General features: G+C 40.2%; 1 protein-coding gene across 8 annotated transcripts in view; it reads right to left on the bottom strand.

Moving 5' to 3' along the window:
- RARB (retinoic acid receptor beta) overlaps nucleotides 1–26,872 on the bottom strand; it is a 329,805-nt gene that overhangs the window by 88,635 nt on the left and 214,298 nt on the right. Inside the window, exon 1 of one of the 8 annotated variants that reach the window (XM_069007319.1) lies at nucleotides 3,192–3,827. The exons of 6 other annotated variants lie outside the window; for them this stretch is intronic. In XM_069007319.1, the coding sequence (XP_068863420.1) occupies nucleotides 3,192–3,348 (157 nt within the window). In that variant the 5' untranslated portion in view covers nucleotides 3,349–3,827. Of the gene's footprint in view, nucleotides 1–3,191; nucleotides 3,828–26,872 lie in introns of those variants that run through there. One more of the 8 variants, XM_069007326.1, reaches the window with a different exon arrangement.

Here is a 26,872-nt window from a genome sequence, read left to right as displayed (position 1 = left end):
GTTTTCTCTCAGTATCTGTTGCCACTGCACTATGAGGGAGCAGAATATTCTTACTTAAGAAACTATAAATTACTCATTCTTGCAGTCTTAACTCTTTTGTCCTCTTAAGAACTATCCTTGTCTAATTTGATTATACTGACTTGATTTTTATCTTATGACAAAAGAAGCGAGAACGAATTACGGTTAAAAGTGCCGTTGGTTCTAGTCCCGTTTCTGACTCCACAATTTTCTTTGCAAACAAATAATTCCATTTTAAATCGACAACAATATAACTAGAATCACATAAAACATAAACTCATATGAGTGCAAAATAAGGGGTGTTTTTTTGCGTTCTTGTAACACACCGCGCAATACGCAGTGGCTAACAGTTGCGTTGCAAACCCAGGGCAGGTTTTTCCTCCCACAGGGGAGAGGAAAAAATACCACACAAGTTAAGGTCATGTTTGGGTTGCATCTTATCCTCTATTTTTACTTTGCAGACCCTTGTGGACTAGAATTCATGATGCTGCAGGAGTGCACTAGCTTAGTGAATTGTAACAGGATTAACGTAGGGAAGATGTGCTGAAGTTGGAGACCCACAGCATTCTGCCCGAAACCCTGCAATGGCCAATTTTGCCAGCATTTCAGCTGAAACCCTGATGCTGTCTGGGATTGTTACTGGCCTGCTCTGAGTTTGCACTATCCATGTACTATTCCCTCAACAACCATTTACCTTTTACTCTACAATCACATCTCTATCAAAGCAATATTTCTAAGGCCTAAGGCAATGGCTGCAGGTGTACTGCTTTCTTCTGCAGAGCCAAAAATAAAACAACAAATTAGACCAAAAAAACCCTACTATCACGCTTCTAACAATTACAAAATTTGATTATTACTACATTACATTAAGTCACAGAGGTCCTCTTAAAAATGGAGAATCAGGAAATGCTGGAGTTAGAATTAAACATTGCTGTCCTTGTATTTATAAGCATTGGAGCAACCCTTAAACTATTAAAAGCTTTCTGGAATACAAAAATTCTGGTTCTGGCATATTTTCATGAAATGCAAGATAAAAATCTTACACTTTAGGAGAATTCTAGTATTTCATAATCCATTTATATATTTACTCATGCATAAACTGCTTACAGTTTCTTCAAAACTGAAAACAAAATTTGCTTTAATATTTCAAACAGAAATCTTAATTTGGACTCTAACTAAATTGTTTTTCCACATTTCTATGCCATTAGCTTTCACAGTTCAAATTACAGCCACCGTATTATGATTCAGGTTTCAGCCCGATTTTAAATTCCCATGCAGTGAAGATTAATCCTACTGCTTACAAAGTTACAAGACTGGATTCCTGAACGCATTATCCTGTATTTTTATTTACTCTTGTTAATATGAGTTTCTTTGATTAGCTAAACTTCCCTGTTATCAACACTTGTCTCTTATCACAGGCCCTAGGCAAATGACATATTTACCACTCATTCCATTCTGATAAGGGTAACTGTGTTTAACTTGCCCAAGAACAAACACCATATATTTTGTTTTTAAGAATCCTGCTTCTAGGTATTAACAACATACAAGAGAAAGAGCAGGACATTTTAAAGCCAGAAGTTATTTAAAGAATATTTTGTGAGTGTAAGCTTTTAACGACAGTATATATGGTTCCTACTTCAGGAAAGTTTATTTAATTCCAAGTTTCCGCAATATCACCACTGAAGTTATACTTAAGTTTAAGCCATGAAAGGAGGAAAACACATTTTTAGTAAAACATCTGGTTTGGATTTTTGTTTTTGCTAACTGAAGCTCTCCCATAGCTAGTAACACTATTTTGAAGTAAAAGCTCTGTTTCATATTTTGTTTGAAGCATTTTGAAAACAGTGCGAAGAAAATAAATATCCCATGCTGAACTTCACAGTCTCCTTTTAACTGTAAAGACATCAAAACATTTGCAGTGTTGTAGGCTGGTAGTCACTGATTTTTACAATTCTGTTTTCATTACTCAACCCACACAAATGTCATATGGTGTCTGAAAACTTTCCGAGTGAAACACACTATTTCAGCAAACACTGTTAAATTTATTTTTCAATTACCCACTCCACCCCTTTGAAATGTCGAAGGGAGAACTCTTCTAATTCCTAGTTAACTTTTTAACATACCACAAAACAGAAATTTGCAACAGCATTATACAGTTAATGGTGTACTGAAGTGCCCAGAGCGTGCTAAAAACATTTTGATAGATAGCCAAGTCATTTATCTAAATCACCGTCAGAGCAGTGAAGCATCCTGCAAGCTTTTAAGCATAGTATAAGGTGATGTTTTCTGGCACTTTTTGTCATTTCTCAAACTTGAAACTGGAGTGTTAAAATACTGCTATTGTTTATCATCTATATATTTCAGCAACAAATCAAGACCCTGTAACATAATAACACATTTTCAGAAGTGTCCTACCACTAACTCTCACTGCTCTGTTACCAGTGCATCGCTGTCTGAATCTCAAGGTATAGAAATAATTGATGGTTAAACTCAAAGGGTGTTCACAGTAAGTAGTTTTCTAGCAAAACAGCAACTTCTTAGAGCAACAAAGTGAAGAAGAAAGGTGGCAGCAAGGTCAGTACAAAGAAATATTGCCTTTTCTTCGGAAACTTATAACTACTGTCTGATTTTTGGAATGGCACCTACTCATTGCAATTCCACATCTTTGCAAGAGCTGTAGAGACCAACATTTTAAATTCTTGGCTGCTCTGCTAAAATGCACTTTAAGACAGCATGCCTCCTGATTATCAAATGTGCTACAAAATTAGATTAAGTGGGGGGGGGGGGGGGAAGCTGACAGAGAGATGTTATGAAAAATCGTCCTTCACTGGTTGAAGTTTTGCAAGTTTATGCTGTACTACATTACGACTTTATGTGTTTCTGTTTGGATCCACAACTATTGTTAGGATCAATATGCCACATGAGAAGGGATAAACAGAAAGAAGTCCGGTGCTTCTTTCCTTTTTCCTTTCTTGCCAAAAGGAAAAAAAAAAGCTTGCAAACCACATTTTGCACAAAAACTCACCCCACCCCTCATTACCTCTGCGCTTAATTACCAGTCTTTCTTTTTTAAATACATGCAAGTAAATAAATAAATTAAGTAACAACAACAACAATAATAATTATAATAATAGTAATTGCTTTAAAGTGGAAAAATAACAGTTGGGACCTACATTGAGCACTGTGCCGGTGTTGCCACTCTGTTTGTGCCAATCCACTGAAGCATGCTTTGAGAGCCTTCTCCTGGAGCATGCAGGAAGACGGACTCGCAGTGTAGAAATCCAGCATCTGAGCAGGGCTCACTGCTAGAACGTCCATACAGTCAAACATGATTCCCCCTGCACAGAATGCCTGCAAAAGTGCTTTCCTCTAGGTGTGGAGGAAAATGGCACATAAAAGTACACCCAACTCCATCAAACTCTGCCCCTTTTTTGGCACGTAGGCTGTTGGTCTTTTTCCCAGACCAGAATCATGAATTATGACAGACAACACAGCTAAAAGCCTGTAATTGATCCAAATGATCATTTACCATTTTCCAGGCTGCCCAGCCAATCCAGCAAGATGGGGGGATGCGAGCAGCATTCCAAGTTTTAGCTACCATCAATTTCCCCCCAAAATTTCTTGAGAGTCAGTCCAGCTCCTAGGGCGCTTGCCGGGTGTGTGCCGCGTCCCACGCCGTGCCAATCGCCCACCTCCCCGGGATAAAACAGCTCCGGTGGAGGCTCGGGATCCCCCTCGGCCGTGAATAGATGCTTCTGCCTCTGAACAGCTCACTTCCTACTACTTGTGTCACAGGGAATGAAAGATTGAATTGCCTAATATATGCGAGTGAACTTTCCGTGAACCCTTCCCAGGCTGCTAACCTTCAAATGACCCAAGCGGTCTGACATCACCAGCTCCCAGGATTCTCACACGCCTTCACAACTCCCAGCAGCCCTGCAAAAAAGCCAGGCAGGCGGGCGGGCAGGCAAAGGCGAGCCCCAGCCCTGCCGGAGTCGCCCCGCGGCCGCCGAGCGGGCGGGTGCGGACGGGGAGCGCAACTTACAAAAAGATCCAAAATAATAAAGTAGTTAAAAAAAAAAACAAAAAACAAACCAGAAAAAAAAAAAAAAAAAAAAAAAAAGAACCACAACAACGAGGAGGAGGGGAAGGGGGTGGGAAGTAAAACAGCAGTGTTTTCCGCGGTTGTAGGGAACGGAGATTTTGAAAATTCCAGCTCAATTTGCTGAAAGTTCTGTGCCCCCCTCCCTCCCTCCCTCACACACACACATTCCTTTCCTCCCCGGAGAGGCCACGAGCGAGGCGCAGGCGCTGCCGCTGTTCCACAGCCAGGGACACGGGCTTCGCCCCAGCTGCTGGGCTGGCGGGCTGGGCTGGGAGCAGCCTCATCCTGGCGCTGCCCCGGCACACGCCAGCAGGGACCCCGCTCAATGCCACCCGCGGGGACCTCGCTCAATACATTCGCAGGGGCCATGGCCGGTGCCAGCCCCGCTCCCAGCGGGAAATCGCAGGAGCCCGTCCCTCCTGGGCGGGGGGGGGGGGGCGGTGAGGCCCCATCTCTCCGCACCATCCACCCCTCACCCTGGTTCCTAAGTCACCCAGCGCTCCCTGGCTTCCCCGATGGGTCAGACTTGGCACTGCCCGGGAGGGCCTGTCCCCACCACTGAGCTCCGGGCAGGAAGCAGCCACGCATCCCCTCTTCTCCCTCCCAGCCCCGCCGCCGCCGGGTCCTGCCTGTCTCTGATTAGCAGAGAGGGGCTGGGGCCGCTCGTGTGGCCCCGGAGGGGCTGTATCAGCTTTCAGAGGGCTAATGAGCCCCAGCTCCCCGGGAGGAGAGAAATGCCACGAGCTAATCCGTGGGGAACAGGACCCAGGCCATGGTGCTGAGCGGGGAGACTGCCCTGGGGCAGGCGGCCCCGGCCAAGCCCTCACAGCCACTCTGAAGGCAAGGGGCTGTTCCCACCCACTGAGGTCTGTGCTAAACCACACTGCCGACAGCCCTCCCTCATGGCCGGAGTAGGTGTCAAAGCCTTCCCAAATCTGTGGCCACGATGCCACAGCCAGCCCTGTGTGGGCCCACCGCTGGCATGAAGCCAGCAGAGAGCTCGGTGCTTTTTAGGTAGGTAACTACCTTCTCCAAAATCTTGCTCACCAAGAAAGACTCCATGGAGGCTTCCACCAGTCCTTATTCCTATGGACAATTTAAAAATTAAAGTCAACATCCAGGAAACACTCCCTCCGCCCCAATGGAAAGGACAAGAGCTCAATAACCACATGCATGCTTTCATTTTAAATGAATAAGCCAAGCCACCTCAGCCCCAGCAGTGAGCATCATCCAGGAGCAAGGCACACAGGAGCCTTGCTTCCCCGCTCCGAAGCAAGCTTGGGTGCAGTAACTAGAAAACGGAACACTTGATTATTGCCCATTTCTTGCAAAGCCCAAGATGGGACTCAGGCAGAGAGGGGCACACTGAGCAGGCATGGCACACCACTGGCGACCGTAAAGAAATGCTGGAGAGAGACTCACCCTGGGACCTGCGCAGCCACTTTAATGGATGTGGTGTCCCCTCTCCACAAAAAGTCCTTTGATGAACCGAAAGCTCTCTGACAATGCCTGCAGATTGTATTAACAAAACTTTTCACACAGATTCAAGAATTAAAAAAAAAAAAAACCAAACCACAAAACAAATCCCCCACACAGCACACGCACTTGTTCCCTGAAACTGATATACCCACATTGAAAACCAGCGGCCAGCAAAAAGACCTGCTGCAATCTGGAAGCGAATCCTTTTGAAGAGATTAAAACAAAAGCTTTTCTTAGCCTCCTTCCCCCCTCAACGGGAGAGCTGTAGTTGTCCCTGCAGCAGGCAGCCTCTCTTTCCCTCTTCCCTTCAGGCAGAAGAGTTACAAATGCTGGAGTTGAACAGCATCTTTTTAAAGGACTTTTAAAGGACTTTCTTAGCCCTTTGGGGTGTCTTCCCCCAGCCTGAACTCCTGCAGTTGAAGAAGCCCCTGACACTCTCTAATCCAAAATTTATGCACAGCATACACTTACTGAAAAAGCCATCCTTCAGGGAAGGCTTGTTTAAACTATTTCAGCACAGCAAAACAGTGTTTGTTGCATTAAAATAGCCAAGTGGAAAAGTGGCTAAACTTTTTTTTTTTTTTTTTTTTTAATCTTGGCTGGCTACATTGCTACAGTTTTGTTTGGAATAGCAAAGCTAAATTGAAAGACAGTTATTTTCTAACCAGACGACACAGGATGCACGAGAAATTTGGAATACGTAATGTATCACCACAGAAATAACTGGAAAGGATGACACAAAACACAGTATGTTTTTTTCAGTCTCCAATTTAGGGAGAAAACAGCTTTTTGTGGGGACCAGGGTTCTTGGAACAGTTTAAGCTTATGCCAAGAAAAACATGTTGCCTGTGTGAGTTAAAAGTAAACAGAATCAGACAAACAGAAATACAGTTATGTTTATCCCATTAGCAGTCATTATAATACCATATTCAAAAATAATACCTGTTGGTTGTACCTCAAAATGTAGAGTGGCAACTTCTGAAAGTAAATGTCGGGAAGTGACGCTTAAGTGTGTACAAATTGGAAAAAGACTGCTTTTTCTCACTGTATCAAAATGACCCAGGTATCTCATCATGCTTTATTATAAGCAATAGTTGCACTAATGCTTATATTTATTACTAAATGCACATGTAATTAAAAAATTCCTCAAATAGCCCAGTGGTTTGCTCACACACTATTTCTACAATACAATAATCTAGGCAGCTCTTATTTCACTTTGAAATAGCACAATACTTGTTTTTCTTCAACAGAGGATCAGGAAAAGCTACATTCATAAAATGGGGGATATATATTTTCTAATTTAGATCAGGACTAGTCATAATTATTGTGCTTACTAATAGTCGTCTAATTCAAATGTAATGAAACTTTCAGTATTGACACATATTTTAAATGCCTACCCAGCATCCATAAAGGTGCAAGGAGGCAACAACTCTTCAGTATCTTCCACTTTGTCCATGCAAAGAAATTGTGGTTTCACATCACTGCTTTGATCTGTTTTCTCTCAGACTGTGATAGCAGAAACTTTACAATAAACATATTCTTAGCTATAAGTGAAATAAAAAGCACAAGTTCAAGTCAGAAATCTATTTCCTCTGGTGTTACTGTATATTTGTCAGTGTGACATAGCACATTTGAAACCCATAATCATAAAACAAAAATTTACAGCCAAGGTTTAGGGTCTACATCTGTTTCTCTGGTTTTTGTACTGCAATTACCCACTGGACAATTCAGAAAGCAGCACTATGAATCATGTACTGCACACATGGTTGTGCTGGTCACTTTTTCGTAAGTACAAGAGGCCGAGGATGCCATAATGTGCTTCACTGAGAGAGAGAGAGCATTAACTAGAATTAGGATGAGTGCACCAGGCTCTCTAATAAAAATGACTTTACTAGAAGCAACAGAGTACTTCTGGAACATTACAGGCATATTTATAGGATGGAAAAATTAAGAAGTGCATGCAGAAATTCTCCCCAACTAAGTACCTCAGGGGAAGCAGACTTTTTTTTTTTCTTTTGCTTGCATTTTACTATTAATCAAATGTAGCACTCTCTTGAAACAGTTTTGACAGCAGAGTAAATGGTTACTAGTGAATGATGTGTGTGTTTAAGCAGTGAAAGCAGAGACAAAGTGATGTTTTCTTCTACTCCCTAGGCAAGAGCTGACACTAAGCTTGCTGCCTCAGCTTTGATACTCACAGATTCCTTTGTGTCAGTTGCTGGGAGAATCACTGGCAGTTCACTAACCCTGCCTCACACACAGGGGCTTTGATTTTTACCTCTTCATTGACGATAGATGTTAATATGAAACAGTACTTGCCTGCCTTGGCAGGTTTCTTTTTCCCCAAGGTTTTTTTTCCCTCCCCCAACTGGTGATACAAATCTGAAAAATCTGAAAACCTGAATTCCCCCTTCAGTACATGTAGTTTTTAGTGTTGAAGGATGTTTTCTTCATGTCTCAAGCACATGAATGATGTCAAAAGATTATGGGGAAGAAAATCACTAGGTCACAAGAGAGTGGCTGAATATTTAAAACTCTAAGGCAGTCCTAGGAAATGGGTAACAATTGTGAGCAAGAATTGCCCTGAAGAAAATAAAACAGTAAAGTTATTGGCATGAAATGGCACAAATGACATGGAAAAACATGAAATACAGTGAAATTAAGTAAAAAGGGGTTTCTTCAGTCTGCTACACACTACTATGCACAGCTTGCAATGACTGAAACAGGACTTTGCACTAACAGGAAGAATTATTTCAGGCCTGAAATATAACAGCAACTGGCGAAAGACAATTCAGTGCAGAGCAGTATTTTATTTTAGATGGGAAAAGCAGAGTTAGTCATCTCCAGACCCAGAACTCAGGCATGCAACCAGTCTGCGAATCACTTACTGATAAAGGCTTTTTGTCTGTTTTAATCAGTGGATATGTATTTGTAAAGATGCCTTTAAAGCTGATTGCTTAACTTAAAGGCTATAAAAATAATTCATCTCCATAAACTTGAGCATACAACCATGTTTCTTAGAATCCATACAGTCCTTTGGCCTGGAGCCAGGGGAAGAGAACTGCCCTACATGATAAAACTGGAAGTGTATCTGGCTCAGCAATCCATTTCTAAGAGTGACTGCTACTAGATCTTTCTAAGGAAAATACAGGAATCCCTAGTGATTGGTGAAGTGTATCTCACCCACAGGTCCTCTAATAGCCTATTCTCTAACAGCAAATCACTTAAGCATTAAAGCATGAGATTCAATATCCCTTCCAAATTTGTTCTTGGTAATAGTCCTGATGTTCTAGATATTCATATATAGCCAATGTCTTTTTGGATGCTGATAAATTTGTAGCTCTGTGACACAGAAGTAGATAGTAAGTCATTAGGCTCTGAGATAAAGAAGAATAACTTTTAAAAACCCCAAACCAAACCAAACCCAAAAAAATCCCCCAATCAACCAAACAAAAAAAACCCACTGTAAAACTCATCCATGTTGCAAATAAAGGAGAGAGACCAAACTGCACCTTTTTAAGGCCCCAAAGGCTGATGGCTGCAGGCTCCTGAAAGGCTGGCAAAGAGGCAATGACATCATATGCATGAAAAGGGGATGACATGAATTTTTGAAGAATATAAAAAGAAAAAAAAACATTATTAGATTAAAAACTGGCTACATACTGAATCTACACTTGCTGTTTACGAGGATCCTGCAGTGCAAACACCACTGCTAAATGGCTGCCAGAAAAAACCAGAAGTGAGGAAAAAAAGGTTTGTTTCATTTTGTTTTCTTTTTAAATGACTAGAAACTGCTGTTTCAAGGTTTAGCCAAGAAAGAGATTTTTACTGCTAGCCTATAAATCCCTCAAAACATAGAATTATAATGGAAATGCTGAGGTAACTGGAGTGCCATGCATGGCACTGACACATTGCATTATATAATCCAGGGAGAATGAAGGTTGGGAGATCTATAAAACCTAAGTAGAATCAAGATGTATGAAAGAGCAGAAGAGCAAGTAGAAATGTTGAATATTAAACTGCAGAGAATACTACTTCTAACCATAAAGTCTTCTGTATGCTGAATATGCTTATGGTTGGCTGAAGGCGAAAGAGCGCAGAGCTCCATTAAAACTGAGATTCAAAAAGGCTGTTCAAGTAACTGCTTTGTTTCTGCCTTTTTCTAAGGAGGTAGAATAAAGAAAGTTACCTGACAAAAGGATAGTATTTCCTGATGTTCTGATATCCTGGTGTCTCAGAATGTATAAATAAGTAATGCTAGAGCATGCAGAATAAATGGGAGTTCCAAACATAGGCAACTTACCACCAGAACTGTAACCAGAATCAGAATATAAATTGGGACAACTGTACTTCTTCTGCAGGTTCACTAACGACAGCTTAAACTCTTCCTGAAAAGTTAGCCTTGATGGCTTTCTTCCAGAAGAAGACCAAAGTTACCAAGCAGTAACTGGAACTCCAGCTCAATACATACACATATCCTAACAAAGACCAAACCTTACCTAAGCCCTATTTAATTTAAGACAGACTTAAGCAACATTTAAGGCTTGTGCTCCTGCACTGCTGACAAGGACAACCCATACAGAGGGAACCCAGAGGCCTGAGATGGCTGAAACACACTTGAGCAGAGCTCTGGTCACATGAAGCCCAATGCAGACTGTACTGGATTATGCCATGAATGTAAACTGCAATAGATCCACACTTGGCAGCGTGACATGTATTCATGACAATCCAGTAGCCACTTAGCTAGTTCCCAAACCTATATCAAACACTGAAAGAACAGTCCAGTATCCTATCTGTGGGCATCTTAGAAACTAGAATGAACAGGTGACTGGAAAATGTGTTGGCATAGCTACCTGCCTAGCAGGGGTAATGACAGCAATGACAATGTGGTGACATCACCTGAAATCTGCTGGTAATGATGGTCATCATGCCAACACCTCTGCTCTGCCTGTTGCCCTAATGCACTGTACTTTCACACCTTTGTTTCTGTCATGCAGATGTACTTTCTGTATGGGAACAGCCTGAGTAAATTTTTGCTGTAAATGAGGTAGAATTACCCAGAAACTGAGGTATATATTTAGCAAATCGGTGTCTGGTTTCTTTTGTAGAACATGTGCTGTCAATAATGTGTGAATTAACTGAGGGCACATGTCCTCTGAGGAAGAGTTACCTCTGTAAATTTACTGATGTAGCCTGAAAAGTATACTTCACTAAGGGGGTCAGTTTAACAAGCATAAAGGTTATCATAGTCTAACTACTGTTGAGCAGGTGAGGGATTCTGTATATTCCTTTTATACTACAGTAACTGTCCATGACTGGGCTGTGACAGGTAACACTCTTTCAAAAAGGAACAACTGCTTTCTCACCCTACATTGTTATGCCAATGTAACATTCAAACATAGATGAGATCTCAGGAAAAGTCAGGCTGGGCTGGACCTCACATTCAGAACAAGCAATGGCACCATCAGTGACGCCCAGTCTGAAATGTTCACAAGATGTTTCCTGGTTTTCAAACTCTGCTAGAATATACTTATCAAATTGTTCTTTGGTGCATTCCTCAAATTCTACTTGCCTTCTGCAATTTAAGCCAACAAAGAAAAATTTGCATGGTCTCAAGCTGCTTCATTAAGCTAGTCCCACATGATTAAATAGATCTGCAAATTCCCATACCCTTAGACTGCAAGACTTCCATACTGGACCACAGAAGGGATTAAATGTCCACATATATTAAGTCCATGTTCAGGGAATGACAACTGACACACACACTTTAATCAAAGACAATTTACAGAGCTGGCGTGAGTTAGATATTGCGGTGGTGAACAGCATACTGCCCCAGGCTTTGTGCAGTATCATGGATTTTTTGCCCTTTTGGGACCTTTAGTAGTGGAGGACATGCAAGGTGGTCTCTAAGCCTGTGGTGGTCCTTCAGCATATCAGGCTTGACAGATCTATAAAACTATCTAATTGGTTTCACATAAACTAGACCAAAAACTCTTCATTCGGCTATCTTAAGCCTTCTTCTGACTGAGCAATTCTGTACAGACCTTGTCATCACACTGTAAAAAACCCAATTCTTTCAATCCAATCACAGTTTTGGGCAAGCATCATCAAGAACAGGCTTCTCATTCGTGGGACACTGATCTTCTATGTATTGTTATCAGACTGTTAGAAAAACAGACTTAACTTCATACGGAGACATGAAAAGAAAAATGTGTGGAAGGATATTCTATCCTTTGCCAAATGGCTTTGAGATCTCACCCTTACTGCGTCCATCCATTCTGTCTTTGGCATGAAGTATGCCAAAGGATGCACCAGAAGACAGGGTTGTGGCCAAGCTCTTTCAAAGAATTATCAAGATTGATGGATGGGTAAAGTAAGACTCAATCTATAGAAGCTTTAGTAACAAGAATGAGGCATATGCACATTCCCAATCCTGAGAAATGTGTTGTAATTCTCCTTAAAAAGCACAGCAAGTTCTTATCTATGATCAGATCTTAAATGACAAGTTGGTGCACATATGTTAATTAAAACCTTAAAAAAGTTAAAGGTCCACCTGCTGGATTCTTAAATTTGTCTAAAAATTGTTAGTTTGTTTTTTTTTTTCTTTTCTAAAACAGGCTTACTAAGAGCAGAAGCGCACACCAGTGATACTAAAGCCTATTCTGCTAGCTGAACAATGCAGGAACATTATGTCACTCGGAGGTAGGACTTCACAAGCATGCAAGAAAGGCTAAGAGCTTTGCCAACACAAATTATCAGACAGAACCTCACTGGAAAAAATGAGGCACAAAGATCTAAGTGAAGTGTAAAACTTACTGAGACTTGAACAACATGTTGACAGATACCACTCCACTCTCTTGCTTCCTATCAGAACCCAACAGCCAAAGCAGAGATTCCTAAGCAGTGTTTTTACAGGCTAGGTTTAGTCTCTCCCTCATCTTATCAGTAGCCTTCAAAGGGACTGTGGGTGGATCTCCTCCAGGAAAAAAAGAAAAAAAACCCAAACTAACAAAAAAACCCTCAGAAGTGCCACCTCTTCCATACAAATATATTGGCGCAACCACAGAGGCTTTGCTTGAGCTAAGAAAACACACCTGGCTCTTCTAAAGGAGAAATTAAAGACTTCATGCTTCAGCCCTCAAGCCTTGAGTGGCCTTAGAGAAGAGGAATAGCTAAGGAGAGAGTCTAATCAGGATGCAGGAAAATCAATACTGGCTTCTTGAAATGCCTTAGGCAGAAAGGAACAGTTTAAGGTTGAGACATTTTTCTGCTCTTTCTGCACAAGAAAATGTGCTGAAGACCGAGTGCACAGGTGAGAACACAAAGGTAGGAGAAGGCTTTCAGGAAGACTAAAAGCAATCCAAAGCATGTTATACCCTAAAGTTCTTTGGGAAATCTTATCTTTTAAAAGTTTTCTAGATTTGGTGCATGAGAGATCTTTCTACACACACTCAAAGTTGTCCAAAGAACATTTTCAGGGATAAAAGCACACCATTGTACTGTTATTTTCTGACTTTGGTGTGGAATACAATTATTTAAGACTTAGTGGGAGAGTATGAAAGGAGCAGGAGTGTAATTCCAGTTCAGGAAAAACTCCAATAACTGACAACAAGTAAGAAACACAAGATAGATGCATTGTATTTTAGGGGTGAGTCCCATTGGCTGGAAACCCTGACTCTCCCAGCAGGACTCAGTTACATAGCAACTCCTGAGGGCAGATTAACCCTTCCCTAGTTAACATATCTGGAATGATTTAAGAGACCTTTTCCTTCTCCTGCTACAGAATAATTTCATAGGTTTTCAGAAATGGTTTGGAAAAAAATGAGTCAAATGCTACCAGGATAAAAACAAAGCTATCTGACTCACCACAGGATACTGATGGTACAATGAACAGAGAAGGCAGGGAGTTCACGTCAGTCTAAATGATATTTTATATCCTCAGGTGTTCTGACATATGCAAAACACAAAATTTCTCATAAAATAGTTCATGCACAGTCTGTGGGGACGCTATCCAGACTGTATTTATCAAGTACCAATGATCTTTCTCACCCAAATCCTGCCCACTCATTGACTCCTCTCTAGATAATTACTGAAGAACTAAAGAGTCCTCAGCTGGCATAGACAGTACTCAATTAATCTTAAAAAAGAAGTTTTCACCATCAGAGAATGTGTTACTTTCATTCAGAATTGTGCAGGTTGATTACTGTAAACTCTGAAATAACTCCTGTAAATCTTATAATACTAGTTTCGTTTTTCTTCTAACAGTCCTTTCTAATTACTGGCATCAAGTAATTTGATAAATTTTGGAATCTCTATTTATTTCATCACAGCAATTTCCCTATTTTGTTTTTAGAACTGCATTACACTTCTGTGTATACACATCAAATGTAAGCACAAATACTATATACAAATAGCATAGTATTATTCATGTCCTTCTGGTTATCAGAAATAACAAAGTTCGAATCTAAAAAAATCAAAATCTAAGACAAAGACTCCCAAAGTTCTCTATTTCTAAAATGTTAGAATTCAGCTACATTAGTCTTCTCCCTTGTAAGAGGGTGAGATGGTCCCTGGGGACCAGGAAGGGCACACATCCACACTCAGGGTGTGGTCACACTTCACTGCTGTGAGCCACAGCTGCACAGTGTTAGGAAAAAGGAGCTACTAAGTTTCCAAAGGAGAAAATAAGAGAACAGGCTGATGTGATACTACACTTACTTATGATTGTCTCCTGGTCACAGTAAGCGAGATCTATCTATTTCCTCTTTTCTTTCTTTTTACAGGCAAAATTGGACTCAATTTTGGTAGAATGGGCATTAAATAATGCTTGGAAAGGCAGGCACCAGTGACGCTGCCTGGTTTAGACAAGCAGGGTAAGACTATACCTTTCCTTTCCTCTGGAAGACCCAGAGATGCTCTTACCTGAAGGTTCAGAGGAGAAAAGTCTTGAACCAGCTCATCTTCTGCTCCTCTTCCCCCACCCACCATTCTAATACATGGACACAGCAGGTCCTGTAACACACACCACCCACCAACATCTCTTCATGAAGTAAAATCACTGCTCAGTAGCAGCTCCTCAGTTCCCATTCAGACCAGTCAGAAGAAACCACAATCCTGTTAAAGCTTCTTATTTTCTTAGTTGCTTTAAAAAAACAGGTAACCTTTGTGTGTTACTGAAAGGACTACCTATGTGTCTGAGATATGCCTTGCTTTTCTAAACATTTCACACTCTGAAAGTTCATCTGCATTTTCTTTCTATGGTTCTCATAGATCACTTGCAAATCCAGTGGGATAGATATCATTTAAAATTCTATTTATTATTTAATTTGGCTTCTTTTATGATATCTTGAAAACTCATCTTGAATTACTTAGCTGCTGACTTTCATAAAACTAGAAATATCAATATAGTGGGTGGGAGATTAGTACAAACAGAGGTAGTTCAGAAATACTTTGTGAACTGAAAATTAATTAGGAAGAATAAATTTAATTTCTTGGTATGGAGTTTTTTTTAAAAGTTCATATTTTGTTATCATTAATCACCTAAAACTATCACTGACGCCACTGGAAATGTAGCCTCTAAAACAGTAAAACCTGAAGGACCAAGTTCAACATGCTTATGTTCTGTTGAAAGTACCTTTCCATATAAATGCCAACACACACCTATCAAATATTTGTGTTCTTCATTAAACTAATGCCTCCCTAGACCATAAACAAGATGGTGCAAAATATAGGTGTATTCCCCTGTCCTCCTACTAAGGTAGGCGATATCAAAATAAATTTGCAACCATATCATTATATCAATCTCCAGTATTACTGCATCAGTACTATAACCATAATTAACTAGCTGCAGGTCAAATTTCTAATAAATCTTTAGAAATTAAATGTATAATTTGTCAAAACCACATGTCTTCATAAATTGATTATTCAGAATTTAGAAGCTTTTTAATTAGGAAGAAATTTATGCAATACCATGTGTAATAATTACGAATCAGCTCTTCTGTGATATTTTTGTACATCAGCAAAAATTAAAACATTGGAAAACATTACCAGGTCATTGCAGTATTTCAATGTCAAAAGAAACACATAGTTTAAATGTAGAGGTTAAAGATATTTTCCCGTATCTTTTACATCTTATATAGCTTTATGATCTCAGAACTGCAATCATTAACCAAATACAAAATCAATGAGAAAAAGATCTAATGTGACCGTTTTCAAGTGCAGAGTCACTAAAAGTGATTTATGCCACTGTAACACTTTTTTTCCATGGTTCTATAGTTTTACTAAACAGCATATATTGTAAGTCAAACTTCCATTTTATGCTACACTAAACAGTATTTTGCCTCTCTCATCCCTACCAGCTAAAACTCTGAAAGAGTTTAAAACTTTAAAAACATCACCTTTGTAACAAGCACCAAGATGAGGGGTACGACCGTGGCTGCCAAATAGAAAACTAGAGAAAAAGAAAGTTAAGTGATATTCGTTCACGGCACACAAGAAGCAAAAAATCGTACCCCAGCTCCCCTCCTCTCCCCTCCCGGGCTTTCACCACGGGCCTATTCAAACTTTGCACCCCCACAAGGGCTCTGGGTACTTCTATCAACATTTCATAGGAGAAGATTTTTTTTGACAGAGAACACAAAAGCTGCTTTGTGTGAAGTCTGGACACTTTTTTTCTACCTAATAAAAACATGAATAGAAGTGGGACCTCAGCAAGCATATGGCAGAAAGTCTGGACTAACTGAAAAAAAGGGGCCTAGAAGAGTTTGCTGTCATTCCCCACCGTGTTTACTGTTGAATGTATATGGTGTAAATAAGGAGTATGCAGAGCGGGCCATAATGGAACATTGTTTATGTGCACATCCTGGCAAATGCATATACAGCATGGAGACTATTTCCAAGCAGAACATAAACACAAAAGAGGAGTGATGACAAACAAGTATTCCAAGGCAAGAAAAATGTTATTCCATATACAAACCAAACAAACTAAAGTGGTTTCTCCCCTGCTAGGATCCAACTGGCAGATCTCAGCTGCACACACTATGTAGCTGTTAAAGAAATGAGAGACATTCCAGGCTTACTGGTTGGCTTTCTTTTTCTTAAGAGACCTTATTATGCTCCCAATATTAAAAAGAAAAACACAGTTAATATTTTATTTTACTCTCTTGCAAAAACACAACAAAACAAAACAGCCCTTTCTTTCGGCCTGAATAAGAGCTGCGGAGATACAGCTGATGCCAAGAAAACACCATAAGGAATTAAGTCACAGCTTTTCTATTTTGAGTTCCCACTGAAAGATACAGAGATGATTCTTTCTTCTGCAGGTCTCTCTGACAAACCTATTACACGGCTTTAGCGAGTGACACCAGTGTGACAATAACTTAGAGGTTTTATGCTCCTGGCAGAGTTTTTTTTTCCTTTTAATCATTACTCATAAAAAGGAAGAGGGTTTAGAAAACCCAAGTCCCTGCAATTTCAAGATAGCAAACCAGGGGATGAACCTTTTTTTGTGTGGTTACTTCTGGAGAATAGAGTATCATGCTTTGACAGCTGCTATGTTAATAAATGGGTGTAATTTTATTCCTTTAAAACTAACTTCAAACACATACACAACTAAAGGAGGAAGAAAAGATTACAAGTAGGAAAACAGACAGTAGAGTGACAACAAGAACCACAGAAAGTCAACTGATAAAGCTGAGCTTTTTAAATGATTAATAGGCCTTTTTAGGATATTAGACACTAGAAGCTAAAAGCTTTAGTAGAAGATCATAGGAAGTCCAGAACAAAAATACTTTGTGATGTCCTTCACAGAAATGCAGAGCCAACCTGTGATTTTAGACTATTTTAAGATACTCAAGAGTGTGCCTCACTTTCTCCAAAGCTCTAGATACCGACTCAACAAACATGAAATACAAGTGCAGAACTGGGACCTGCACCTACATGTAAGATTTCTGCTGGTTTGTCAAAACCTGGATGCAAATGTCCCATGCTCTGCTTTTATGAACTCTTGGAACTTGGGTGCATCACTCATTGCACTCATAGAGCCCAGGCTGGGAATACTTGTAGCACCTCTACAATATATAGCCAGTCTTTTACAGAATCGCATTATTCTTTGATTTTCTTTTTTTCATGTATCACTTCCATTATACAAGACCAAAAGAACCCTTATAAAGCCTCTCACTGGTGACTGGTTTAACATTAATACTTTTCAATTAAAATCACACTTTAGAATCCAAAGGAGGCTTATTTAATTTTTTTTTTTTAAATTACCCTTGAACGCACACCTTCCTCATCCCAGCATGACCTTACGCACACCCAGTGCTTGGATTTCTGTTCAGCTGCTTGCAGACTTGTACAGAGCCTTCACTGTGCTTCACAAAACAACACATTTCTCATAATTACTCTTGGCTGCATGGACCACTTACAGCACGGTGACAGGGAGGGTGCACACCAATGCCAAGTACAAGCTCCCATGTTCTTTCCTCATTACAGAAGGTATTTCTGGTAGCTGAATACCTTCTGCGTATTAGAGCTGTTGGCTGTATGAAGACAGGTTTTTTGGGATGTGTGCTACACTGGGCAACCATTCGGCAAAGAGGAGGATCTGTGATGGCTGTTGCAAAGCTGAATCACAGTGGATGCTCTGATGATTTTAAATAAAAGGGGTTTTAGTAAGATTCCACATCATACCCCTTACTCTTAAAGAAAAGGTATTAAACTATGGGAAGAATCTTTAAAAATTTGCCAAATGTATGAAATTCCTAGTGAGACTTAAAGAATCTTTTTATTCTCTTCATCTAAGTTTCACCAGTCAAGCGAGCCACTCAGTTTTCATCTGAGAAGTTTTCAGCTTTAAGGACTCAGAAACAAGGCCTATAAACATGACCAGACTGGCATGTTGAAAGGCTAGGGAACTGAGGGATAAGGAAGAAGTACTCTAAATTATTATCACTAAGCCTTTTAATTTGTATGTCAGTATTAAGATTTATTTTACACTTGTGGCTGGCAACACTGAGTAATTCAGATATGCTAAAGTGAGTTCAGGACCTGCAAAAGAGGCAACAAAGGTACTGAAAAGGTATTGTGAAAACACTCGAGACCAGCTTTGTATTTCTTACTAACTGTTGTTCCAGCTGTTCAATCTTATACATCGTTGTTTACTAGAAAACTACATAAAAACTAATATTCTTTATATACTCCTCCCATCCCCCCGTTAAATTAAAATTGAGTTGTTATTTTAACCCTACTCAAGTATGTAATATAGTGATGATTGTAAATCTTTATGATCACAAAATCCCTTTGATTTATCCCTTAGTTTACGAGCTTTAACAAACATAATCCTAAAAACAATAGAGAGGAAGATCTTACAGGCCTTCAAATGGTGGAGAGGGAGCAGGGAATGACTATATAAGTAAAGCTACAGCTTCAGGGCTCAAGACTTTCCTGTTGGGAGGGTTTCTGAATGCTGCTAATAAGGTCCTGCCAGTGAAACCAGAAGAATATCTTTATAAAAAAAGGCCTTCAGTGTGGGAAGATACAATTTTCCAGAAAATTTTTAATAAAAAGCTAACAGATGCAGTACCTAATCTAACAACAGACATAAGTATGTCTGAATACATAGGAAAACATTATTATTAAAGGTGGCAAGTCCATCCTGCCCATCCCCCACCTCCAGATCTGTAGCCACAAACATAAGCATGTTCAAAGCCTATGTGAAGATACCAGACCTAGCTCTCCACTATTAGTGACCATATGGCAATAGCCAGTTAAACACACAAAAAAAAATTTTTCTTTTTCTGCTCAGTATTCCATGCTGTACAGCAAGAAGAAAATACATGGATATCTATGTCTGCAAGGCAAAGTATACCTGCCTTGTCTGTTCAGCCTTGGCCTTAGCCAACATGTAGCCACTAGCCTGCATCACAACTGACCCTCTGAACATTTTGGGAACCAGTATTAAAGCAACATTTTAGCACTAAGGGTGTATGCACAAGCATGGCAATTCCTTTTGACTGTACCTACACTCATAAATACAATGGGCCAGAGCTCAGTTCCAGCCCTGAGGTTCAGCTTGCATTCAAAGCATCTCCCACTACATTACAGCACTGGCTTAGGGATATCTACGGAGACAACTCAGCTGCCCCCGATCCATGCCTGGAATTGCTGGGGAGAGGAGGCCTGCGTGCTACCTGTCAGTATGGACAACTCACAGGACATGACCTTGGCCCATGCCCTGACCCTGCTTGTTTTTCTGATAGCCTTTGAACGCCTGCAATTCACTCTATCCAGCAATATGGGCAGGAACTAAGCAAGTCTAAGAGCTTCCTATGGCTTTTGCTGACTCTCAGGACAGTTCACCACATTCTCGTGAAGAAAGAGCCCATGTGAGTAGCTGTGAGACTTCAAGCCCATGAGAAGTTCCTGAAAACAGAAATTGCAACAGGCACTGTCTTTTCAAGCATCATTGCTAGCAGAGGGCTGGAGTCCTTCCATGAGTGCTCTGTGCTGTCTCTGGAGCTGCCTGGTTTGGGGAAGAGCTGCCTCCACTTGGCTAGCAATACTTATGCAACATCTTTATACTCTCACTGGACCCACACAAGAAATCTGATCAACTACCTTCAGGAACCATCCAAAAACTTTGGAAGCTTCCAGTTGGCTCACTTGCTTGTCCACCTTGGGTACTCACATATCTTATATAACATCCCCTTACTAAAAAACACAGAATTTTTATGGGTTTTGTACTGCCTAACATTTTAGCATATATACAGTAAGTCAGTGCCTTCAGGGACATCATCCTCTTGAGCTATGGAGATATATCTGATGAAAGAGGGAAAAGAGATCTTTATGTTTTTCCTCTCCTGCATGTATCTCCCAAATGGGCTTGGCATAGGTAGGAGTGATGTAATGTTTCTTTTGAAGACATTCTTAAAGAGTCAAAAATTAGGAAAATATCCCTTGAACACACCAAGAGGACAGTTTATCACACGGGAATTCTGGTCACCTGTTTGGTGTTTAACTGAAGCCACAACATGTTTCTTAATGCCGGCACTGGCACATGAAAATGGAGGTGAGCTTGCTGGTCACTTACATTTCACTAGTACAATGAAGCTTTTACTGGTTTCTTATTAGTGAGAAGAAAAAGTGCCATCCTGGTCAGTAACAACTGCTATGCTTCCCCTAAGTGTACAGTTTGGTGTTGAGACGACCCAGATGCCCAAGCTTGTCACACCAACAACAAATTCCCTTCTGGGAGGAACCTACTCCACCTTCTCATTAGTTTGGTCCCAATTTGTTTATTAGCTAGTCATAACAGCCATCATTACCCTTTCCCTGCATAGCTAAAAGAACTTTAGCCAAAAAGGCAATTCTTTCATGTGTCTAGCAGGCACTATGCACTCCTTACCCATCCCAGATATCCACTGTCAACATGGAGACAGGACTGCTTCCAGGATGAGGGTGTTGGTCACCTAGCCAAGATGCCAGGAGGGAAGGGATACACTCCTCAGCAGGTGTCACAAAGGCCAACCCCCCAGCCAAGGAGCCAAGGCCAGCCAGTCCCTGCCCTGTAACCCCCAAGGACAAGGCAGGCAACAGGGCCACACAGTGGACTGGTGTAGAGCTGAGCACTGTGGCAAAGAGACAGAAATCCTTTCAGCGATCTCACCCAAAAGCAGGAACCACTGGAAAGCCAAATTCAGTGCACATCTGCTAGTCAGAGAGGAAGAAGCTGGCACAACTAGACACGATTGTGTAGCTTTCTGTAAAGGGGACTTTTAACAGCAAAATCTCTAGACCTTAATCTGTCAGAGGCACAGTGCTATTGCAGCTTCCTTATCTTCAACAGGGTTTGCTCATGTTCAGCACATTAAAATGAGGCCACCTCTTAGTGAACAGGGCTGATGGGAAATGCTTTATCACTAAATAGAACCATTTAAAATCAGACAGTTCTGAAGGTTGACAATCTAGGCTTAAACACCCTCCTGAGCTAATCATGCTACTCCTAGGGCAAAAACTATGAAAGAAATATGACACTTAAGCAGAAAATTGACATATTTTGCAGAGGAATAAGATGGAGTTATTGAGCAGAACGGATTTTTTAAGCATTTCTGTGAACTCAATTCTGATCTCAAAATACATAATCTGTTGGGTCTACATGACATTTCCATTGCTGATAAACTATGTTCAAATATATCAGGGAGAGGATGGCCTACTTGTTTAAAGTTCTAATTGTTAATTTTAATGGATGGCTAGTAAAATTTGCAGTGCTGTGTTAGGGGAAAAGAGCCTAGACAGGATTATATGAGAGAAAAAAAATTATACATAAAGCATTTTCCATAACTATTTATGTTTTAAATTCATACCTTCAAAGCCAAGTGCATGCCACTGGAGTGAAGGATTTAACAGTTGTGGGTTTCTGTTGCTTTTAAGAGTTAGGGATACTGGGATTGCTCAGTCTATAGAGAAGTCAGTGTAGTTGGAAAAGTGAATGAACAAACGTCTTTACTACCACAGCAAACAAAACCTGATACTGATTTTTTTTTATCCATACTGTAGATGTCACAAAAAGCTACACAGATGTAAATCCACCAGAAATAATAGTTACTCCGAATTGCTGCTGGTCAAATATAGCAGAATTTGGCCTGACACGAAGGCAGAAGAACAACTCTGCAATTGCATTTATGAAAGAAAATAGTAACATAATATATTCTTTACTTAAGAACTCTATGAAATATTTAAACACTGACATAAACTAGTTTTCCTATTAAAAATTCGTTGCTGAATTTTCAGGGCTACAAACATTCTGAGAGTAGGCTTTCAGATAATATGATGTAGTATTAGTATGAATTTGGGCCAGCATTTTCAAGCCGAACATTTAAGGCAGAGATAAATATCTTTTTATGTGCCAAGTATTTATGGTTCATAGACATGCTGATAATGACTGAGTCAGGCAGGACTGATCCACTCCAGCAGTGAATTTTAGGGATGCAACCCTGCTTGCATCAAATTAAGCTAACTATGCTGCTGATCCACAATCACAACATGAAAAGCTGAAGGTCTCTAAAAGTACTCAGGCTCATATAGGTGGAAACAGAGTAGCAAAGTTTGGTCAGTAACTTGGGGGCTAGACTGAGCCTATCATTAGCATAACTTTTTTTCATGAAACCCTAACGATTAAAAAAAGCAGTATCAACTCACAAAATACATGGCATCCTTAGAAGTTAAGAAAAAGGGCATAAAACATGTTTGTGCCAGAGCAAAATAAGTACCATGAGAAGTAGTGCTTTTTGTTGTTTTAGTTTTTGTTTTCGGACAGCTTTATTTATACACAGGATGAAAAAACACTGCAGGTTTTTTTCACAAGTGGGTTTTTAAGGTGATCTCTATCTACTACAAAAGTAATTTACATTTCCATTATCAGTCTTAAATCTTTCCTGAGAGTCTGAAGGCCAAAGTAAGTTTCTAATCTCAGCCACTGTCTACATGACCCATTCAAAAAGAAACCCTCAAAGCTCAGGCTCCTTAAATCAACTCCATTTGGTGCAAGGCTGGGTTTCTGGCTTGTTTGTTTTTGGCCTTCCTGGATATTGGTTCAGGACTTAGGGCCGAGCTCAGCCGCAGAGATAATGCAAAATCAGAACGATTCTTTTCCTCTGGCTGCCAAGGAAATCCCTGCTTTAGATTAGAAAATAACTAATGATTGTGTGTCCCTGTATGCTTTGGAGTAGGGCCCCTTATTTTATCTACATGGCAGCTACCTGTCAACGTGTGGTGCTTGGAGTAGCGCACTGGGAGTTCATACACACCAAGACTATCTAAACAGACCATTAAGTGCTAGTAAAGTAACACATGTGAACGACAGGTCAATAAATTTTAAACAACTTATGTTCACTGCAAAGACCTGGCTGTTTTAGAACAAGCTGTGTTTACATAAAATCAATTTTTACAAGCATCTAAATAATTAGGGAATATACTGCAATAATAATTATATTCTAAGTTCGATATAATAGTTCCAAACAAATTCACCGTATCACTTGCTTGTTTACACAATTCCTCCCCCCTCCCTTCCCAGGTCTGGCTTCTTAAATAACTCCTCCTCTTTACAGAAGACGTTCAAATGCCAACTTCTGTCCAAATGAGAAAGAGCTGTTACTTTTCATACTAATGTGCCGTGATGCTCATCCCACTGCATATGTAGTATGTGCAAAATGATTGAGAGGTCAGTAAATCACAGTTCTAACCTATGTTGTTATTTTATCCCTTCTAACAATATTTGCCAATATTTGTTTAGAATCAGATTATCTACCCAGAGCAATCTATGCGTTAACAGAAAATCAGAATTATCCAAATTCAATTTTGGATCAAAAATTCAAAAGCTTTGGATTAAATGATGGTTGAGATCTCAACTTCCTGTTCTTTATACAATATCAGTCTATTAATTTAAAAGCTGCATATGCATACTCAAATAAACATACACATATGCCACATGCACTCACACCCAATTGCAAGTAGATGGCAAATAAAAGAACCCAAATTTCACAATAAAGACTAAACTAAATGTTATCCATAGCTACAATGGCAAAGACACTGGCAAACTGATTTACAGGGCTGAGTTTCCACTTCATTTTTGTTGCTTTTCAGCTACAGGCAAAAGAATTTAGCATGTTTTGAGCGCTATAAATTCACATTTGCCACAAGAACCCATGATGCCATCTGTTCCCTGGAGCGTTTACATAAAGTATGCCAATGCAAACCATCTGCAAACTGTTCTTGCATGCGAATTCTTGTGATAATGCAATGTGGTACATTTGCAATTTCAAGCAAAGACCACTTGAGCTTCTTTGTAATTGCCATGCTTAACTCAGATGTTCTATAGAAACCTCTTTAGAGCAGGATTGTGGGGTATTTTGTCGGTGGTTTTGCTGAAGTCCTTGATGTTAACTCTTTACCATTGTTTTCAGGTTTCATTACTGCAAGATAATGGTGCACCTTAAGGTAAGGGTGAAAGGAGGGAACACAGAGAAGTGGGACATCCTCCACTCCCTTGAGCTAAGGACTTTTAAACAAACTCTTAGCCTTTTGGAAACAAGAGAGCAAGACCTTTGCTACTTATATTAAGCACTGGATTGTATGAACTGTGGGTTTGCAAAGCACTGCAGTTTTTTCTATCCACTGTAAAATGGTATCTCAGTTTCTCATTTTTCACATTTTTTTTTTTCTTCTTGCTATTTTAAAAAATTGATGGGAAACAAAATGCTTATGAATGACATGCTGATATGCACTGATATTGTGAGCAGCAGTTGAAATTTTCTGAAATAGTAATGGTGGTAAAGGTACCCACACACACAAACACACTGCGCTCCCCCAACAGCAGAAATCCCTGCAGATCCTCCAGCAGCTGGGGCCCTGGCTAACTCTTTGCTAAATAGATGAATTACTGAGCCTCTGAACCATTTTCTAGGTTTCTCCAGTTGGTATCTAAATTTTAAATAACCATTTCTCTCCCCACACAGTGAATTCAAAGGTAGAATTCCCTATCTTGGATCAAACTAGCTACTATGAGTAATCTGTGTGTTCTGCTTCCTTTTCTGATTTGCCATAAAAAGGAGTGGCCAGTATCACCACTTAGTCATATTTCTTTACGTAGCACAATTTCACACTTCTGCTGCTACCATATATAATATAACTTTGCTCTTCCCTACTACTCAAACATGCCTTTAGTAAAAGCCACTCAGGAAAACAAAGATCTGGCGGAGCGCTTGGGTGCCACCCCTCAATTAGCCAGCCTGACACATGCGACATACCCGTGCTGCCGCCACTCTCCAGCTATGAGCCCGGCTGACTCCAGTGCATTAGCTGATGGTTGAAGAGTGTATTATAGACTGACTGTAGAAACGATTAGCAGTACTTAAAAGATTCAATCAGCTTGTAATTTGCCTCAGTATGCACTTGTGCTCTATGAAAACGACAGTCAGAACCTTCCCCAACCTTTGAGTGTTACTACTGGGAAGTTTCTCTTGACAGCTATTCCCATACACCAGCCTTAAACTAAATCCTAGTAAAGTTAGTTCTGAGATTTTAATTTCTATCACTCATTCACTCCACACAATGTTAAACATTGTGAAGAGTGACATATATGATATAATTAACTATGACAGAGAGTTTTCATTTGTTTGCATGCAGAGGCTTTATTTTCCCTTATCTTGTTTTTAGTAAAGAAAGAAGCAAGCAAGCACTGACATATATGGTGTACATCACATCCCTCCCAACATTTCTACAGCCAGTGAATGCCAATTTTTAGTGCTAAATCTGCCTTTCTTCAGCAAACCTGATTCCTAGCTCCCTCCTGAGCCTCTGGGACTAATACTCACCCCAGGCTGTTTTCCAGAGTGGGTTATATCATGCTTTGTTGGGAGTTTTCAGCACACTCAAAATTTATGCAAAAGAGAAAAAGAGATGATCAAAGTAGCAGGAATACCTGAGCTTCTCTGCCTGTGGTAGCTCACTTTCACTGAGCAAGCCTAAACAGCATCTGTCACTTAAAGCAATGGATTGTTTTGCTCAGACATCTGTGGGTCACATTATTTCACAAGGCTGCAGCAAGAGGGGAAAGTAAAACTGAGGCAGGTTATTAATCACTTACCGTTTCCTGTACAACATAGAGGAAATAATCAAGCAGTATAGTGGGTTATAAAGGGAGATTCCTGAGAAACAAAAATACGCACTTCATTTAAGGCATTGCAGGAGGCCATGTGATAGAGGCGAATTCAGTTTGTGGAAATTTGGCTTTATTTTATTTATGAGATTAAGTAACTGACAACAGCTGCCACATCTAAATGAGGGTGTGATGGCATTCACCCAGCAACTGAGAAGAGCAGCGCTTCGGATTTACAAGTCTTCTCCATTCATATCCAAAAAGCACAGGGTTTGCAGGGTGGAACAAGCCCAAACTACTCTCAGTGATACTACACGACCAGATCTGGAGGGAACTTGCCCCATATAAATTAATGCCAGCCTTAACAAGAGTAACTTTGATTCATCGATATATGCAGCTGTGTCCTCACTAGGGAGTTTTCTGGCTACATATGATTTTATACATCTGTCAGCTTTAAATCAGGGATCCAAATATAGACTGCAGCATGGCAGAACACTCTGTCAATTTGTCCCTTTCCCTTGGGCCTATAAAGCACTAAATGGGCAGAGACTCATCAGTGAGGGATCAAGTCCTGATCCTACCCGCACTCCACAGTCCTGTTAACCTCAGCAGTGCAAAAT

The sequence above is a fragment of the Aphelocoma coerulescens genome, chromosome 2 (assembly GCF_041296385.1).
Source record: "Aphelocoma coerulescens isolate FSJ_1873_10779 chromosome 2, UR_Acoe_1.0, whole genome shotgun sequence".
Classification (NCBI taxonomy): Eukaryota; Metazoa; Chordata; class Aves; order Passeriformes; family Corvidae; genus Aphelocoma; species Aphelocoma coerulescens.
The sequence above is the reverse complement of the archived record's forward strand: the minus strand, read 5'-3'. Positions and strand labels throughout refer to the sequence as shown.